Genomic DNA, 18,478 nt, shown 5'->3' with positions numbered 1-18,478 from the left:
TCGAAGAGCCTCACATAGGCTCGCGCCACAGCTGTATTAAGCCAGTAAACTTTAATCCAGAAAATACTACCTCATTCAATGATTAGGCTATCTATCTAGATTGTCTTTAAAGAGACCTCAACCCAGTTACCTAGATAGCTAATCCAACGACAAGTCCACATTTGATATCGTGCCCCAGCTGCTAATCGTGATATCATACCTCTCGTTGAAACGTGTGCCGAGTCTCAACGTGGTATACAATCACAGCCTGGTTTTCTTACTTTTCTTCAGCCTTGGCTACTTGTAGTAACCGCCCAGACAGTTGGCACTTTACTCTTTTCGGTCGTAACACTGGGAGGGAGTCACGCAATCTCAGCTTCAAACCTTTTTCTCACGCCTCGTGGCGTGTTTGGGATGCTCAGCCCAGCCATGAGGAAAAGGTTTAATCGTACCAGACTTCACAACTCCCACACCCTTTTCGGCAATCCGTTTCCAAAAATCGATCATTAAGGTGTACACGCATTCTGTCTTCGCACTGTTTGACAAAACCAAAAGGCCACATGCAGCTGCCATCCTGCGCTTGATTGTCGCTTGTGCATGCTTATCTGAGCTTTTGATATTAGGTGTACTCCGTATTTTATGTTTATACCCTTGATATCCCTTACGACCGTCGTCACCAATAAAATTCTCCACAGGGTCCTTTTTACTTGGGCCGAGCCGAGATAGGCATATCTACATAAGCGCTGGTCGTGTTCGACTTATCCCAATAGCACAGCATTGGGTAGGGAGCTAATATTCAAATGCTATGCGCCTAGTCGTACGTAAATCAGAGAACCGTGATGTATTGAACGGCGTGGTTGCCTGCTGGTAAAGCTTTTCCCACGGTAGCCCTAGCCACTGTATGGAAGCAAAAGTTTGAGTGCAAGTGATTCACTCTTTATGGGTGGCATAATGGGTAAAAGAAACCCAAACTCACTCTTTCCAGGTATTTGCAGCCTTGCCGCGCTGATCCGTGACACCAAGATGCCAATTTCTTGCCTTTTTAGCAGAAGCGTGCGTCAGAAGAGACGTTTAACATACAGAGGAAACCGGCAGTTTCGTATTAGGGCGTATTATTTCGATACTACTCATTATAGGCAGCGCCTCTGGAATCATATTACGCCGGGGCAGAACCGGAAGCTGCGATAGGATATAATAACCCTTCCTTTGGTGGAAACCTCTCACGATGAGGAACTTTATCCCACTTAGCGTGTCTAGGAGGAGCATTTTGAGCTTTACCGTACCCGAGAATCGTTGATGGATAGCCGGTCTAGTACGTGGTAGAAACAACAAAGACAGCTTGCATTTACATGGACGGGTTTTGCTTACACGCGAACACGGAATTGTTAGGGTTATCTTTACTGCGTGACATGGCTACCCTAAAGAAGAAAAAATACATGCCTGACCTGCCGTAACCAATACATTAACGCTTAGAGAAGCAAACATGTTGCACCTAGTAATAAATTATTATGATAGACTCGACATAGGTCTACAGGTTTCCGGGCCTAGGGAGACACATGATGAAGGCAAGAAAACACTAGTCAATATCCTTCACTTGAACAACGCCTCTGGAGTTTCATTACTTGTTCGCGGAAGACTATAGTGTCGGTCTAGTTGATCAAACCCTCCACGATCACTTGTAATGTCAATACGTATTTTCAGCAGAAGGCTAGACAAGGTAAATTGGACAAGGATAATAAATGGCATTTTACTTAAGTAACTTAACATACCCTCGAGATAAGCAGGTAGATAGGCGGGTCTACATGTAGCCTACATGTACATACCGGTGTAGTGATCCATAGATTAGCACCTGCATCTGTACGATGAACGCGTTGGTAGGTACAAGCAGTTATATGCAAGTTCTTAGCGTGAGTCAAGTCTCCCGGCTACACGTGGCAAACAGCCACTTTCGCATCAGCTACATGCGTGGCGTGATATGACATGGTGTCATTATCAGCCCTTCCGGAGACGGCAGCACGGGGACCTCCATCGTTCCATCTTTTCCTCTCGTGGCGCAAATACCGTGATTCCCCGCAGCCCGTATCTTTGCTTTGGATATTCAAGGCCCAATCTCACTGTTTCCGACATGAATTTGATATAACGCCAGAATGCAACCTCCTTACCCAGGGTCATTCCACAGCGCAAATCGTACCATTCCGAGGCTCAAAACAGACTTACCACAATGGCCGTCCTGGTATCGTACGCAACTGCCCACGGCTCAACCAGAGAAATAGCAGAGACCGTGGCCCGACAACTGTCGCAACAGCTCGCACCCATTCAGGTGGACTGCATCCCGGCGGCCGCAACGCCCCTTCTCTCCAGCCCCGAAGGCAACAAGTACAAGGCGGTTGTGATCGGCAGCGCGATCCACGTCGGCCGGTGGATTGCACCGGGACGGCGCTTCCTCAAGCAAAACGAACCCTATCTCTCGTCTGGAAATCCGGACGTGCCGCGCGTGTGGGCTTTCAGCGTCGGCATGCCGCCGACCGACGACGACCTCGCCAAGGAGGAGGCGTCCATGGACAAGTGGCTGCGCGAGCGCCTGCATCTCCAGGGGCATCGCCTGTTCCGCGGCGCATTCGACAAGGCGGATCTGCCGTGGATTATACGCCTCATCTTCGCGTGCTGCGTCCCCGAAGACAAGACGCGGTTTGGCGACTCGCGCGACTGGCCTGCCATCAGAGCCTGGGCAGACGGCGTCGGGACAAAAATAAAGGAGGAGGCCATGCCCAGTTGACCTGGTCAAAAGCCAATTAAATTGAAGAAAACGTACCGTGTACTATCCATGTAATTATTTTCGAGTTTAAGAAATATAATATGCTATTATTTTACTTCAAAACTGAAAGAAATTGTATCAAGTACTGAATGTACGTGAGAGTTATTAAACACCACTCCCCAAGACTTGAGAATTATTAGCAACCCCCAAGAAAGGAAACTGGGGCCCTCATGATTCCGGATTCATACTGGCCTGTTATCCGCCGCACCCAGCTGCCCTGGCTGCTCGATACCCATACAGTTTGGTCGCTGATTCACGTCTCTGAATGCGGCAGCTTACGCGCCCCCCAAACGCCACTGATAACATGTCTTACCAGCGCGGCAGGTATTAGTACTCGCCTCGACCACACATGCTTTCAAACCCGACAAGTAGTCCCGGCTACTCGACATCCCCCAAAATGACCACCAAACCCATCATGTCGTTACGCATATCCAGCAGCCCCGACGAAAGCCACGCCACTATCCGGGCGCTCATTCAAGCAAATCTCCTGTCCGTCTTTAACGAGCGAGACGAGACTGCCCGCAAGACGTGTATCCAGAGCATCTACGGGGAGGACATTGTCTGGTACGAAGCGGACAATGATGTACGTATTGGCTATGCCGCTCTGAATAGGCGAGTTGGAGAGCTCTTGGGCGAAAATCCCGCCTTTGCGTTTAGGCTACAAGGGGACACCGTCGTGGCCCAGAATCTGGGCATTCAGAATTGGTCGTTTGGACCTCCGGTGGAACCTGATCTCATCAAGGGGACCGACGTGATTATCGTACAGGACGGAAGGGTTCGAGCGCTTTGGACGGCAGTTACAAAGGGTCCTGTTTTGCGATAGAAAAGATGGCTTCGTACTGAGTGGCTGGGTGTGCGTTGGATGGATAGCTGATTAGGGTCTCGAATGGAATTATCTGTCAAGGAGTTGAGCGTTTTCTTGTGGAATATTATGATACTTTTTGCGTTATTGACAGTTGGATATGGCTACATTGAGATGCTGTAGGCTCGCCTCTTGCCACTGTAGTTGACCGTCCTCATTGACTCCAATTCAGAGTGGACCAGTCTCAAGTTTGCAACTTGACCTAGTTGAATTTCTGTCGGCTTTCCATCTTCGGAGTCTTGTTTGGCTGAGCTATTTTTTGCCTATATAGTACCCGTATACACCCAGCCGAGATTGCACCCGTATTCTGTGAAAAACTTTAAATCAGTGCAGAGAGGGCTTTCAACTAGATTACTTACAATGTAGATATTCCAACTAACCGAGCGGCTACCCCGCATACAGCTCTTGGCAGATGGCGGGTCATCAACTCCGGATGGCCTCCGGATGGCCGGCCCCACATACTGGTCAGTTGGATGCGGCTCCCGGAGTAGAGGCGTGCCCACAGCTCCCGTGTAATTACTACCGGGATTAACAGTTCCAAGGAGACACGCCTGCCGGGCTGCCTCGCACCGCCGCGTTGGATTGAATATTGGACGATTCAATGCAGCCATCTTGCCGGCCTGTTGCTGAACCGAAGGTATACTCAGGGCGGATATACGCTTCGGTGAACTCCGTGTTGTGATGAGGCAGGAAAGGCAATAAGCTTCGGGCCATTCGTCGAGCGTGGCATACTTTCAGTGACTCAAGTCACTGTCCCGTTCATGAGAATGCGAGAATTACGGACACTTTTCGGGCTTTGTAATATACCAGCAGTGCACACTCTACTCTGTATCAATCACGGTGACGGTACAAGGGCACAAGCAAGATCCAGGGTACCTTGGATAAAGCAATTATTCACAATAAGAGCAACAACTTCCTTTAAAAGATAACGTTTCTCGAACTCTTTAGGTGACAAGGGCTCGTATAGAGGGCTTGGAGTCAATAGCTCAATTCATCTAATAACAGGGCTTTGGTATCAAAGGTCCTTGGTTTTCCTCAAGACCTCGTTGACCAAAGACCTCTTTGAATATAAGAAGTCGGTGAGGGACTTTGCCCTAGGTCTCGTGACCGTAGTCCTTATGTAACCGTGTGACATTGGGCCATTTCAGTATAACACTATTGGCAGAGCGAGAGCGAGGCTGTATGCAATGACAAGCTGCATGGCTGCCCAAGGGCAACATCTTGCGGGCATATTAAGACAGATACAGGCGTTCTATCTGTAGAACATGTCGAAACACCTTTGTACTGGGCACTGTGAGGTAACATTTGCATGACTACAGGGTCCTAGGCTTGTCAACATCTTCCCAAGGACCCTCAATGTGGGACGTATTTATACATATGCCAGTATATCACAACATATAGTGTGGTAGACTATAGCCGTTGTCCGGACATGGTTGTCCCAACTGCGCTGATGCGCATCGGAATCCCCAAGCAACCTGCACTTGAATATGTCTCAATTGGCGGCCCGCGATAGGAAGGAAATCATCAAGACATGAAGAATGTCATTGTTCATCTTGGCACACTAACATGCTTGTCCAATACAAAAGTCCTGCGCAATCCAATAGTCAAACTAGAAAGGATGCCAAGCTACCATCATCTAACTATAAGATACGAATGACTTCCATAGGCCCGCGGCTATCCCTCGTGATAAATCATATATGGCAAGGCAGCTACCGCGTCGATGCTAGGACTCTGCGCAAGGCATCAAGATTCAGACTGTTCAGACTCTCTGGATCCAATTTGAGCTCGTCGGTACCCTGTTTCTGGCGCAATCTCTCAGCCTGGACCTGTAATTCTGTGGGCCTGCCTGAAGGCAACACCTTCTCCTCCGAATAAAGAGTCGCACCGCTGAAGCGCATACCATCATACTCGGCGGGAAGAGGACCGTACGGCCCACGAAGTAGGTTCTCTAGATACAATGTGTACGCCTTTTCTACGCCGGAATCCTCCACCCCATGTGTCACACGCTTACACGAGGGCGACGATCACGGGACCCAGGGCAGAAGACCTCACCAATTTCTTGTATTTAAAGACCTCTATGGTCAACTAGGCCTCAAGGAATACCAAGGACCTTGAATACCAAAAACTGTTGTTGGGTGAATTGAGACATTGCTCCAAGGCTTTAGCTCTTGTCACACTGGGAGACATCTACGACCAAATGGCACGTTTGAGACCAGACTTGCCGGCGGAAGAATTCCGCAAATTCGCTTCCTTCTTTGCAGAGGACAGCACCGTGTATCTTTGCAGGATGCGTGAACATATAGACCCCGCCAAGGCCGTGCAGCCATCATTGAGCACCTGAGACGCATTCTCAAAGATCAAATGTTGGAAGAGAGGCGCATTGTTTCACAAGTGACCAATTAAGAAAGTTGGACGGCAGAAAAACGTGGTAGACGAAATGAGCGCCCGGATCACCACTCGGGATACCAAAGAGTCGGCCAGAAATAGCAGCCGTTACCCTATGGGACTTGAACGGGCAAGCCTCAAATACGAAATTTGCGCCTCAAGGCTAAGCACGAGGTGGCATCAGACCTTGGTGCCCCAAGTCTACTCCCAATTCGACGTACGGAGCAGGGCAACTCTGCCTCGAGCCGATCCGTGACTTGATATGTATAGGTCCAGCCAACACATCCATTCAGCCCAGTCATCCCAGCTAAAGAACTGGATCCGCTGAATCAGTTGATCTTTTGAAGCAGACACACCGGTCCAGAGTCGGAGTGTAGGGTGCCGCAAGGGCAACCACATTTCTGGTGTCTGTGGGCTTGGTGTTGCAAAATGTGAGCATTTTTTGCTTTTCGCTCTTGCAACACCTGACTTTAGCGCCGGGTATGGCAAGTTGAACACCTTCTCACAGCAGGCAAGAGAAGGGTGGTGGGATAGTTTCTATAGCTACTTTATGTTGATACGTCTGACTTAAACCTTGGCGCCTTGACAGCAAATCACTTTGCGAACCTACGCGAAGCTTGCGCAACGGCTATAGTACGGGCGGCAAAGTCAGCCCCGAAAGAGCAAATGTTCCCTCGGCCACCGTAGTAGCAACAGGCACAGGTCCCGTGAATGCTGAGTACAGACGACGCAAGTCGTCCAGCGGCCTCTACCGTCTGCGCATCGCAGGCAAGGGCTAGGGGCAAGGACTCTACATGTCTGAATTAGACTAATATGAGGTTGGCAATGGAGCCATGGGAGAGGTAAAGGCGAAGCGAAGCGGAGGCACCCGTTTATTCTCTTCCAGCAGATTATCGCATCGAATGTCCATATGCAAAAATGGCAAAATTGAGTTGTTGGATGGCGGCTCGTCGACGTTTCGCGTATTGCAGCATACTTCGCATGGATAGTACGCCAAGCGGTACATTTCGACAACCCATCCAAGGACGGTCAGCCAGGTCGGCATCATAAGGGCGATATCATGGTAACATGACCTGCACTGTCGAGGACTGCATCAAGGAAATTGTTTCCATTGTGAACATGCTGGTCTGTCTTCCTGCGCGCCTCGCCATCGGGCTCGACGTTCTGAGTCGAGCCGGTTCCAGAAGCGTGCGGGGCACTCGTTTCGACACTGTCGCGTTGATCATCGTCAGTTCACGGCGGTGTTTGGGTCGTCTCGCAGTCAATTCTGAGATTTGATCAGCGTAAGCGTAAGGCCAGCGCTGCTCTTGAACAGCAGTGACACTTCGTCGAGGGTTCGAGTCTAGGGGCCCGGCCTTGATGCCGGTGAAAAGAGGGAAGAAAGATCAATGATGGAGGGGCGATAAACTGGAAGCTTATCTGCCCCGCTATCTGGCACAACTGAAAAAAATCAGTGCACCTGGGCACGTGGCTAGAAGCGGAGCCAATCGCGACTTGGTGATATGGTTATTTTATGTAAATAGTGGGTCTATTGTACCCGACCACCAAAAAAAATTTCCGTGATTCGACGATTGAGTCAATTCTTCAGCATCCAAAGCATTATTTGCGTGATAGCTACGGAACCTCTAAGTGTGAGAAAGGACATACGAAGTCATCAAGCGACGCAATGTGCGGTGTCTCAGCCATATTGGTACGCCTTCTTCCTCGCTCCTAGAAACTGTCCTACCGAGGGGCAGCAAGAGACACGCTGACCGCGTTAACAGCTTGGCGATCCCGACGCTACCAGCGCCGCGGTTGATCTGCATGAGTCTCTTTATTCTCTCCAGCATGTACGTCCATAAGCCGTCAGGAAATCATCGAGCGACAACTGTCACTGGGTGGAAATGCTGATGATGTCATCAGCGAGGACAAGATGCTGCGGGGATTGCGGTTTGCCAGGGCAGCAGAGTCTTCCAGTGCAAGGGACTGGGGTTGGCCAGCGAAGTCTTCTCAGACGGCAGGCGGCTGCAACAGCTTCCGGGCTATATGGGTGCGTAACAGCTATCTCAACGTCTGTACGGAAAATAACCGTTCTCTAGGCATTGGTCATGTCCGCTATCCGACCATGGGTACCGCGTCTGCGTACGTATACGGAATGGTGATAGAAAATGTTTCTTATATCTGATTATCTGATCCTTGACTCTAGGTCCGAAGCCCAGCCATTATACGTCAATGCCCCATTCGGAATCTCACTGACCGTGAATGGGAACGTCATCAATACCGAGGAGCTCCGCAGATACCTCGATGAGGAAGCTCACCGGCATATCAACTCCGATTCCGACTCGGAGCTTCTGTACGTGATTACATCTTGCTTCCGGCTCAGCCGGCATCGTCGCGCAGTATCTCATCTGTCAAAGGCTTAATGTTTTCGCACACGGCCTTCACAAGCTGGGAAGGACTCGCGCCAAAGTCGACGATATCTTCAAGGCATTGGGCGATGTGTATTCCAGATGTCACGGGGCTTTTGCATGCACGGGGATGATCGCGGGCTTCGGCATTCTGGCCTTCAGGCAAGTCACATTTGGGTCTCCTACTCTAGTGCCAATGTCTGATCAAGATCAAAATATAGGGACGCTGATGGCATCCGCCCCCTTTGCATTGGGTCACGACCTTCGGCTACCATACCGGGCGTAAATGATTACTTCATGGCGTCAGAGTCAGTTGTACTACAGCAACTTGGCTTTCGTGATATTGTGGATATATTGCCAGGCCAGGCCGTCTTCTGTCCAAAAGGCGGCACTCCTATCTTTCGCCAGGTCGTTCCGCGGAGAGGTTATACTCCTGACACGTTTGAATACATATACGTTGCCCGACTAGAGAGTTGGATTGATGGTATATCCGTATACCGCAGTCGACAAAAGATGGGAGAGAAGTTGGCCGAGAAGATTAAACTTGTCCTTGGAGAAAAGGGTGTCGAGGAGATTGACGCGAGTAAGTCAAACATCGATGACATGATTCATCTTTCTAACCACTGACTATTCGCAGTTATTCCAGTTCCAGAGGTGAATTATAACGTTGCTGGGGTAGACTTCACGTTCGACGATGCTGACCTTGTGCGAATAGACGAGCAACGTCGCGGCAGCTGCTTTAGCTCAGAAATTGGGGAAGCCGTACGTGACGGCCCTCGTCAAGAACCGCTACGTCCACCGCACCTTTATCCTGCCTGATCAGGCTTCACGCCTAAGGAGTGTCCGCCGTAAATTCTCTTTCGTCGAGTCAGAATTCCAAGGCAAGAACCTGGTCATCGTCGACGACAGCATCGTCCGAGGCAGTGAGTAATCTTCAAAGCTTTCTTCGGAGTCTGGGCTAATGACCGTGTTAGCAACGTCGCGACAGATTGTAAGTCTGCATTGACAGCTTTGCCTTTAGTTTCCAGGATTTCCCGCTAATAATTCAGGTCCAATTGGCCAGGGAAGCGGGCGCGCTTCGCGTCGTATTCGTCTCATGCTCCCCACCCTGCACACATCCGCACATCGTGAGTCATCCATCGCTTTTTGGCATACGTCGTTGAGAGTACTGAGTGTATGTGCAGTATGGTATAGACCTCGCGGACCGTTCTGGTAGGTATTTCCGTTGACTGAACAAGCCCGCATACTGGAGTCAAGGTTATGACGCTGACCTTCGAAGCTCTAATTGCCTACAACCGGACGCAGCGAGAAATCGCCGATTACCTAGGCGCCGACGAAGTTGTCTTCCTAGATGTCGACGGCGAGAACGGACTAACGGCGGCGTGCATTGAAGCAGCTCAGGGCGAGACTCCAATCAAGAATATGGAAATAGGCGTATTTACGGGCGGTTACGTGACTGGGCTGCCAGATGGATATCTCGAAAACCTGAGCGACCTTCGAAGTGGCCGCCGGCAGCAGAAGGCTGGCTTTGAAAGCCAAAAGGCTGGTCAGGGCGAGAACGGAAGCGTGGCTGCGAGGCCAGCACCTGCAGGCCTGCCATGCTCAGGCGAAGCTGCTACCCCCGACCACCGCGAGGATATCAAGCATGTGGTTTGTGAAAGCCGAAGCTACCAGAGCCGTGACTAATGTTTGACAGCCTTTATAATGTCGCAAGCGAGCCCATAAATCGTGGGAGGTAGAGCATTGTTCGGCCATCAGGCATCGGCAAGCACCGCCGGAACGGCCTGCAGACCAGGAGAAACCGCCAGCCAAAAAGAAGAGACGAACCAGAAAGTCAACAAACCAAAGTTTGGGGGCTGGTCCTACTGAGAGTTGATAACACATATAGAGAAGTGGTATTGACCAAGGGGACCTGGGGAGTTGTGGTGGATGATTGAGACATGACAGTTGCTGTGACTGACTCTTCCGATAGACAAGGAGTATTGGCGAAGGGGTTTAGGGAAGTTGTGGTGAATGATGAGACACTGGTTTTAGTGACAGCTTCAGATTGGGGGACATCTGGCTGCCTGCCTGCCACTGGCGAGGCAGCAGACTGACCGCAACTGAATTTTGCCTGGCGTAAGACTGAGCAAGAGCGGCACCACACTACGTATTACGAAAGAAAGGACTGTCCCATTAGAAGGGCTATCCCATTGGATGTGCCATCCCATCATGTGCTGCCCCATTGAAAGGGCTGGCACATTTACGTACTGTCCCATTGGAAAGGCTATCCCTTTAGAACCCTGCTCGTTTATCCATCTTTTGGGACTGACTTTAATTTCATATTTTCATTGCAATATGTTGTGACTCGATGCAGCGGTCTATTTGCTTCATTTTGCTTCCGGGTTGCTCAGGGAATGCATTGCCGTCAATGTAACAAGCCTGCGCACGCAGCTGCTCTCGCATGTGATATTTCTCATGTAAACACTCTACAGCCCATCTTTAGGAGGCTTTGCAGAAACTCGAAGCTTAAGCTTACTCTTCGCGTCGCTGCCGACCCGAATTTGAATGAGAATATCCGCCGCTATATGGAGAGGGAACGACTAAGCACGGAGAAGGCTCTCCAGTTCTACACCGTTCTTTCGGAGCAAATCGAACAGATCCAGGCTAATTTTCAGAAACACCAGGATTCTGACTTAACCTCTGGGATGCATTTTGGTAGGGGACTCCAGGGTTGTATGCACCACATGTGCTTTATGCTGGCTCGCCTTGAGAAATACCAGAAAATTGTTGCTGGGCGCTTAAATACTAGGTTAAATGCGGAATCAGCGGAAGAGCAAGCCTCATTCGATAAACTTCAGAATAAAGCCAAAATGCTGCAGCGCTGCCTGGCATTTTGCTCAGACGTTGATGCCTGTATGGAGTCACAGAGTAGCAATATCGAAAATCATGTACAAGGCGATGATATAATCCGGTTTTTGGTCTCAATAGATGGCAAGCGAATCAATGGGAAGAACCGAGGCACTGGGAAGAGGCAGAAGCAGGCTGGCGGACATTTCAGAGAAGCATCCCTTCAACAGATGTCCCAAGACTTCAAGAGCATTGCATTGCACCAGAGCGGTCATACGAAACACGACACTCAGAGTTCGGCGTCAATATCAGGCGATGAACCTCCACTAGCTACCCTTCAGTCGCTGTTCGGTAAATGCCATGGCCCAGGTGTCATCCTTGACAAAACTCCGACCTTGGACTTTCCGCCTGATCCGGCAGGTGTTTAATAGACACTGTTGCCACACTACTTTATTAATGTATATTTATCATAATAGGGATAGGGTGAAGGCTTGTCTGAGAATTCTCAATATCTATGAAACCTGTAAACTGCTATCTGTGTGCATGTTATTCTATCTTGAGTCATACAGTAGATTGCATGTCTTGAATGTGCATATATTATGTGCTACAAGCATAGACCTCAACTGTCAGCTGCGCAATCCGTTAACTCACTGCGCAAATGGACAGTAGTTACATTTGGTGACCTCATTTCCTGGACGTAGAGCCATCCAAGGCCTCCTGCTATATACTCACCCATATTAAACAAATAAGCCTAGCCAGGCCTTACCTGAGTTTGCGCTACCCAATATGCTTATGATGGGAAAGCAGAAACTATTAGTATATATTATCCTGTTTGCTTGTATAGAAGTTTACTCTGTTAATACCTCTTGCTTATTCTAAGGTATAACTAAAAGGACTCATCTAGGATCAAAACACGTCTATTAGGTCCGTCTTCTGACTGGAATCGGAAAGGCCGTCTGTATACTGGAATGTGTGCATGGGGTTGACCTAAAGGTGGATCACACTGATCTGGCATGAACGAACAAGCGACATCAAAGAGACATCTCTGAAGCCAAGTTTCGGTACGATGGGTTGTCAGCAGAAACCAGTGGCTTTCATCTAACGTAACTGAGTGTTACATGGGCCTCTATGTGAGGCGTGGGCCGACAGGTACAAATAGCACACGCATTTGTGGAATCAAGTAAGCGAGGGTTATTGCCAGACGCGTTCGTGAGGTCTAAGAAGTTCATAATTAGCTCCAAGTTTATCTTCAACGCTGAAATAATAAATGACTCATAAAATCCGGTGTGGACAGCGCTGTTCGATAAAGTATACATACAAGCCACCATCTGCATATGATGCTTGGGGTTTCAAAAGCCCAAGATATTGACGCCAAACCAGTTCTGTAGCAAAGAATCAATCAGTTCTATTAATAGAAATTCGTTACATGCTCTAATTTCTTTTTTCACCCAGCATGAGGATACTAGCATTCCAGCAGAGCCACAATCGAGGAATGGGCAGTAGGCAGTACTATGAAACGGGTGCACCCGCATTCCAACCCCGCAAAGACCCCGAGAATATGGACATATGGAATGCAAAACCATAAATTCATATATTCGCTGTCAGAATTTCGATTTTTGTAAAGATTCAATCATCAGGCCAAATTGACAATTGCGCGGCGTCAATCGTGTCACCGACAACCGCAGGTCGAAAGATTGGTCGCAACGCCCCACAACAAACCCGTCGACGTGGCAACGGGTGTAAACAAAGTCGGGCAACCAAGGAGCTCGGCCAGCCAACCACCATGTCCCACATGCAAGCTCCGAACCGAAAACCCCCAATTCTGCCATTATCAGGCCACCGGAGAATTTTTTGCATTGTAAATCTTGTTTTATTTGAACCATATCGCGTGGCGTATTTTCCCGTCTTTTTAGCTTTTCTCCCTGCATCCTGCACCTCTACGCCGTCTCGATTCTCATCCTCTGATGCCACAACGAAATCGCCATCAGGACCTCGATTTTGAGATACACGTCGACCCATCCTCTGCAAGCGAGCCTGCGGACGAGAAACTGCCTACAATGGAGCATGAGGATGTAGCCTGTGCCAAGGAAGTGACTCATGATGAGCAAGGCTCACGTGCAAGTGTTGGTCAAGACGATACGATTGCAAATAATGAAGACATCATGCAGAGTGTGGAAGAAGCAGACGCAGACGATACACCGGCTGAAGATTCGCTACTGAGCACCGAAAATTTGCAGCCAACGGTGGAGGAGATCGTCGACGACCCCGAGGACGATTCGGTTCTTGATAGAAATGTCTGGGCCGAAGAGGACGGCCCCGACTCACGGAGGGAATCCGCTTCATCGAACATGGAAGATTCCGATGGCGATTTGGAGAGGCGGCACTCCATGCGGACTGAGGCGCTGATTCACGCTGCGGCTAAAAATATTGTAGAAGATGTGGCTGACACTCCTCGTGATTCTATCCAGAGCGCCGCCTCAGCACCCGAAGAAGAAGAAGAAGCCAGTTTCGTTAGCGAGTCTTATACTGAGAGCCACCGACAATCACTTGGAGCGGAATCGGAAGCTGGTCAGAGCCAGGTCTCGGAGGAGGACCATGCCGCACACACCGCTCATGCGGACGAGGGTGGGGATAGTAGCTCCCATCACGAGCATGAGGATGATGTGTTCAGCGACAATAGTCCTCGAAGCTCAATGGGGTCCATGTCCGAGGCCGATCGCGAGGGTGCCAAGCAAATTTCACCGCCAAAGACAAGGACTGCCCGCATCTCGGATATTCCCCAGTCTGATGCGGACGAGGAATTTGTGCCCACTATACGGGGCACGCGAAGGCCAACATTCAGATCTCCATCCTCTGTAATGGCAATGCAGATGTCTTCTCCGCCTGCGTCGGCCACTGGAACTCCCAGATCTAGTCGCCGTACTCCAAGATCGACTGTTTCGAGGCTTGGGTCACCGAGTGTCTCCGCACAGTACTCACCAAGGAAGACTAAGACTCCTCCTCGATTTAAGAGAAACACACCGCCACTGGTACTGCTGCATGTCACCGTGCTCCCACCACGCTGGGTCTGGGGTCATGTTTTGGATAATGCTCAGCCAAGTGAATTGAGCCCCGAGGGGAAAACCCTTTGGGAGTCCTGGAACCAGTTGCAAGACCGCACAGCCGATACAATTTCAGATCGCGGCATTCTCTTGCCTCACCCGCAGAATGACTATGAAGTCTTGGAGGAGCGGCTACTGGAGACTCTGGACCTCCCTCTTCGACGGAGAGCCCGAATCTTGGAGTGCGGGCATTATTTGGGGCCATCAAACGAAATGTCCTTGTCAGAGGAGATAGAAAGCGAAGACGAGGATTATTATGATGAACACGGTTCGCCTCGACAGAGCATGATGGAACAAACGCATTGGTGCAAGACGTGCAGCTCACAGATCAGATACGATTCGCTTGGTGATGGCAAGGTGTACCGAGTCAAGGTGTATGCAAGCAATGGCCTGATGCGAGCCGGTGCTTGGGAAGCCTGCTGGAAAGACATGGAACGCGTCGATGTCGAGCTGGAGCCCATCATTGACTCGAAGCTCCAGGAGGAACTCACCTGTTTGGCTGCTGAGCAGGAGAGGGCTCTGGAAATGGAAGAAGAAGCTGCTGCGGCTGCGGCTGCGGCTGTTGACGAGGAGATTCAGCGACACGAAGAGGCCGAGGCTGCGGAACGGTCGTATATGCCCGAGGACATGGATACGTCCGTCCATGTAGAGGAGCCCCCTCAGCCTGAAATTCATGTCGAATCCAGCCCACCATGTGAAAACGACTGCGAAATGGGAGATGAGGAAAAATTGAGAGAGGTTTATGGCTCGAGTCCACCACCTCAGCCAGAAAGTTCATCTATTCCACAGCGTCGATCCTCGGATTTTGCGCCGCAGGAAACACCGGTTTCCCCGTCTGTGGAGGCCCTCGAAAGACGAGAGGAACGACGCGAAAGCAGGCAGCAAGCTTGTAAGGGCTCTTCGCTGCCTGAACTCGTCTTTGAAGCCGTCAAGGTGCTCATGCAGGACCAAAGGAACGTCTTGATAGGACTGTTGAGTCTTGTGGTACTGATGCTTGCTGTCAGGAGTGCATCGACACCGACTGACGTTGGCGCAAAAGCTGTAATTCCGGAGCCAGTTGCTCAAGTCGTAGTCGAAAAGCCTGTTGAATCTGCTTCGGGGATCGTGGATCCTCCAAAGGTTGATGCTGAAGAAACAACAGCGCGGGAGGCAATCAATGTTCAAATAACGGAGTCTGTCCAGGCGTCCAGCACGACACAGGTATCTGAGACGTCGTTGAATGATGTGCCTATGAGTACGATTGAGATTACCAGGACTGTTACACAGGAAAGGACTGAGACTCGTACGGAAACCATGATTGAGACGACTACAGCAACCAAGTTTGAGACGATTACGGAAATGGTGCCTCAGACGATTACAGAGACGATGGCGGAGACGATTACACAGACGATGTCTGAGACCATTACGGAAACCATGGTCGAGACGGTTACAGTTGAAGCCTTGCCTACGGAAACGCCAAAAGATGTTCCGGATATTGAGGAGACTGAGGTTGTCGGGGAAGAGGCTATGCCAGAGGAGGTAGCCGCGGGGAATGAGGATGAGGGTGGTGACGGGAGTGGTGACGGGAGTGGTGATGAGGGTGGTGATGAGTATGGTGAAGAACTCTAGGAAATGCATTTCTTGTGTGATGACGATGGCATGATTGCAAGCGGGCGATTAAGATTGATTTGGTATGATTATGCGCTCAATATAGGCTAAATATACGATCCTTGTAGGACGTTGGATGTTGCTCTCGCTATTGCCCGTGTTGATGTGATTTAAAATTGGGGTGACATGTTGCATATAGGGTATGATCAGGGCAGCGTAGAAAGAGCCCTGTGTGGAAATACATTTATGCACCTAGTCATATGAAGGAGGTTGTGCACGATTGAAGACGGTACTATCGATTAATCTTGGCAATTTAGGCCGGTTATTTCGTTCTGCTTGTAATAAACAAAAACTTGACATATGTATAGAATATCGCTCTCGCCGTTGCCTGTGTTGACGTGATTTACAGCTACAGTGACATATTAGATGCAGGGTATAACTATTCAGTGTAAAAAGAGGCTTATTTGGAAATCAATTCACACTCTGCGTTATATAGAGGACGTTGGTTTAGGTTCGATTCGTAACAGCGCTATTGATTGGTATCTTCGCTACTTAGCCCAGTTGTGTCCTCCTGCTTGTGATTGGAACAAAAAACCCATTCTTCATATACACTATCATGACATATTCGTACAGCTCGAAACACCCGTCACAACCGCCATCCGAGTCTCTCCCATCACAACTGGATATAGACGTCCATGCAGTCCACCTTCCACTCTCTCCTGCCCAACAACGTCCTCAGCCACTCCACCCCGAGGCCGGTCCACTCGGTGCCCTTGGCAGAGACGGCGTCGGCAGCCGCGCCGGCGAGCGCCCTGGCCGTCGAGTTTGCCATTTGCACCACGGTGGCGTTGAAGGACGGGTCGGCGGTGCTCGGCCGCGGGAGGAACCAGTTGCTCTGGAAGTCGAAGAAGCACCGGTCGGACCAGTTGCACGACGTGAGGAACAGGATGAGCAGGAGGATGGAGCAGTACACGCAGGGCCGGTTGAGGAAGTAGGTGCACACGAAGAAGAGGAAGATGAAGGCCGGCGAGGCGTTGGTAGGGATGAAGAGGAGGGGGAGCCAGCTGCGACGGGGGCGTTAGCAGGAGAGTGCAAGTGGCGGGGAGGAGAATTTCTTTGTTACCTTCTGAGGCAGAACATTGTGGTTTACGAGGCGGGAGGCATGTGATGCGCGTTGGAGGAGTGCGGTGCGCAAAAGTCGTGATGCGAGGCGTGGTAAAATGTTTAGGGTGAGGTTTGCGGTTGGGAGGAGGATGGCTGAGTAAGAGAGTTGTTGGTGTTGATGGCGTGGGGGCGAGGAGCTTGACTCGGTCGTTTTGGCTTAGCGCCGTTTTGGGAGAGGGCGGTGGGCCATCTGCTTGCCTTGACTTGTATTTACCTACTTTGTACTCCGTATGTGCGGAGCATTTATTTATTATTGAGTTTAATTTTTTTTTGCCCGTCCAGATAACCATGCAATCAATGCATCATGCAAGGCCTGGTGAAAGTAACATCAATTGATCACGTGCGGCCGTACCCAAGCCAGAGAACCACGACAAAGCAATGTATTAAAAGGTAACAGGATTAGTGATGTATCGAGGCACGGTGGTAAAAGCTATCTCGTGATAGCCTCAGCCACTGATTACGTGGAATAAAATATAGTATATGCCAGTGACTGACTCTAAAATCTCAACATCATCGTATAATATATATTAGGAGGTCTCGTTGGCATTCCACGAGTCCTGTGCACGTGCTTACATGGGCCAAAGCATTCAAATCCGATGAATTTATTTATAGGCTATTTTGAACATGTGAGGCGGACTCGGTACTCGGACGCCAGGGACATCAGGGTCGAAACGTGGCACGGTTGATGTCGACGGTAGAATGGCAAAGTCGATACGGAGTACGGAGTACGTACGGGGTACTAAGGACGGCTCGCAAAGAGGCTGGTCACCGCTTTCAATGTTGCGAGTACTGGCTGTTTTCGCGATTTGTTCAATCTTCGTCCATTGATGCACGGGCTTTGACTGGTCGACAAGTTGCGCCAAAGCACAGTGAGGTGGCTGGGCATCAGCGCTGCACCGCTGCACCGGACGTTTTGGGCTTCAATGTCCAGGCCGAGTCTGGTCAGCTCCACGGGCGCTTCACAGCCACTCATTTGCTTATTAAGGCGACTTCGGCTTTAGTCGAGCTTTTCCTTGCTCTCCATTTTCTGGCCGAACCCAATTCCTCGCAGCCTCCCGCCCTTTTGACCCAGACCTCTCTTTTTTTTTGCCCGTCCTTTATCCTTTTGACGAAAGCATTCTGAGTTCTGAGTTGCAAGGCCGAGAGACGCTCTGTATTTCATCATTTTCGTTCTTGTCTTTTCGCATCTTTGCTCATTCTGTTTCCGTCCGAACCGACACGGAAACTTGCAGCCGGCCGTGGCTCTCAATTGCGCCACGTCTTTTGGGTTTTCCCTCGACCCTGCCGTGGCACAAGCATTTGCGGCCTTGAGTATTTCTACACCCTTGCCTCCTCCCTCCCTCCGACCGCAGACAATATCCAGCACTCG

At 50.1% G+C, this 18,478-nt stretch overlaps 5 protein-coding genes across 5 annotated transcripts; all 5 read left to right on the top strand.

Moving 5' to 3' along the window:
- Nucleotides 1-2,200: 2,200 nt before the first annotated feature.
- MAA_08612 (flavodoxin-like protein) lies at nt 2,201-2,755 on the top strand (the record flags this gene model as incomplete). Its single annotated transcript, XM_007826610.1, has 1 exon — nt 2,201-2,755. One exon carries the CDS (start codon nt 2,201-2,203, stop codon nt 2,753-2,755), a length of 555 nt encoding a protein of 184 aa, XP_007824801.1.
- A 436-nt stretch (nt 2,756-3,191) lies between these two features.
- Nucleotides 3,192-3,617, top strand: MAA_08613 (ntf2-like domain protein; the record flags this gene model as incomplete). Its single annotated transcript, XM_007826611.1, has 1 exon — nt 3,192-3,617. One exon carries the CDS (start codon nt 3,192-3,194, stop codon nt 3,615-3,617), a length of 426 nt encoding a protein of 141 aa, XP_007824802.1.
- Nucleotides 3,618-7,707: 4,090 nt separating this feature from the next.
- On the top strand, nt 7,708-10,114 carry MAA_08614 (amidophosphoribosyltransferase; the record flags this gene model as incomplete). Its single annotated transcript, XM_007826612.2, has 12 exons — nt 7,708-7,731; nt 7,805-7,870; nt 7,944-8,070; nt 8,120-8,162; nt 8,227-8,373; nt 8,650-9,011; nt 9,066-9,082; nt 9,144-9,351; nt 9,403-9,419; nt 9,457-9,555; nt 9,613-9,640; nt 9,708-10,114. The coding sequence occupies 12 exons, from the start codon at nt 7,708-7,710 to the stop codon at nt 10,112-10,114; spliced, it is 1,545 nt and encodes a 514-aa protein (XP_007824803.2).
- Nucleotides 10,115-13,221: 3,107 nt separating this feature from the next.
- MAA_10732 (translation initiation factor eIF2B) lies at nt 13,222-15,966 on the top strand (the record flags this gene model as incomplete). Its single annotated transcript, XM_011412450.1, has 1 exon — nt 13,222-15,966. One exon carries the CDS (start codon nt 13,222-13,224, stop codon nt 15,964-15,966), a length of 2,745 nt encoding a protein of 914 aa, XP_011410752.1.
- Nucleotides 15,967-16,561: 595 nt separating this feature from the next.
- On the top strand, nt 16,562-17,113 carry MAA_08615 (flavoprotein oxygenase; the record flags this gene model as incomplete). The annotated part of the gene is made up of 1 exon (XM_007826613.2): nt 16,562-17,113. One exon carries the CDS (start codon nt 16,562-16,564, stop codon nt 17,111-17,113), a length of 552 nt encoding a protein of 183 aa, XP_007824804.2.
- Nucleotides 17,114-18,478: the final 1,365 nt, after the last annotated feature.

This window comes from Metarhizium robertsii (genome assembly GCF_000187425.2).
Source record: "Metarhizium robertsii ARSEF 23 chromosome Unknown MAA_Scf_1, whole genome shotgun sequence".
Lineage (NCBI taxonomy): Eukaryota > Fungi > Ascomycota > Sordariomycetes > Hypocreales > Clavicipitaceae > Metarhizium > Metarhizium robertsii.
This window is presented reverse-complemented; position numbering and strand designations above follow the sequence as displayed.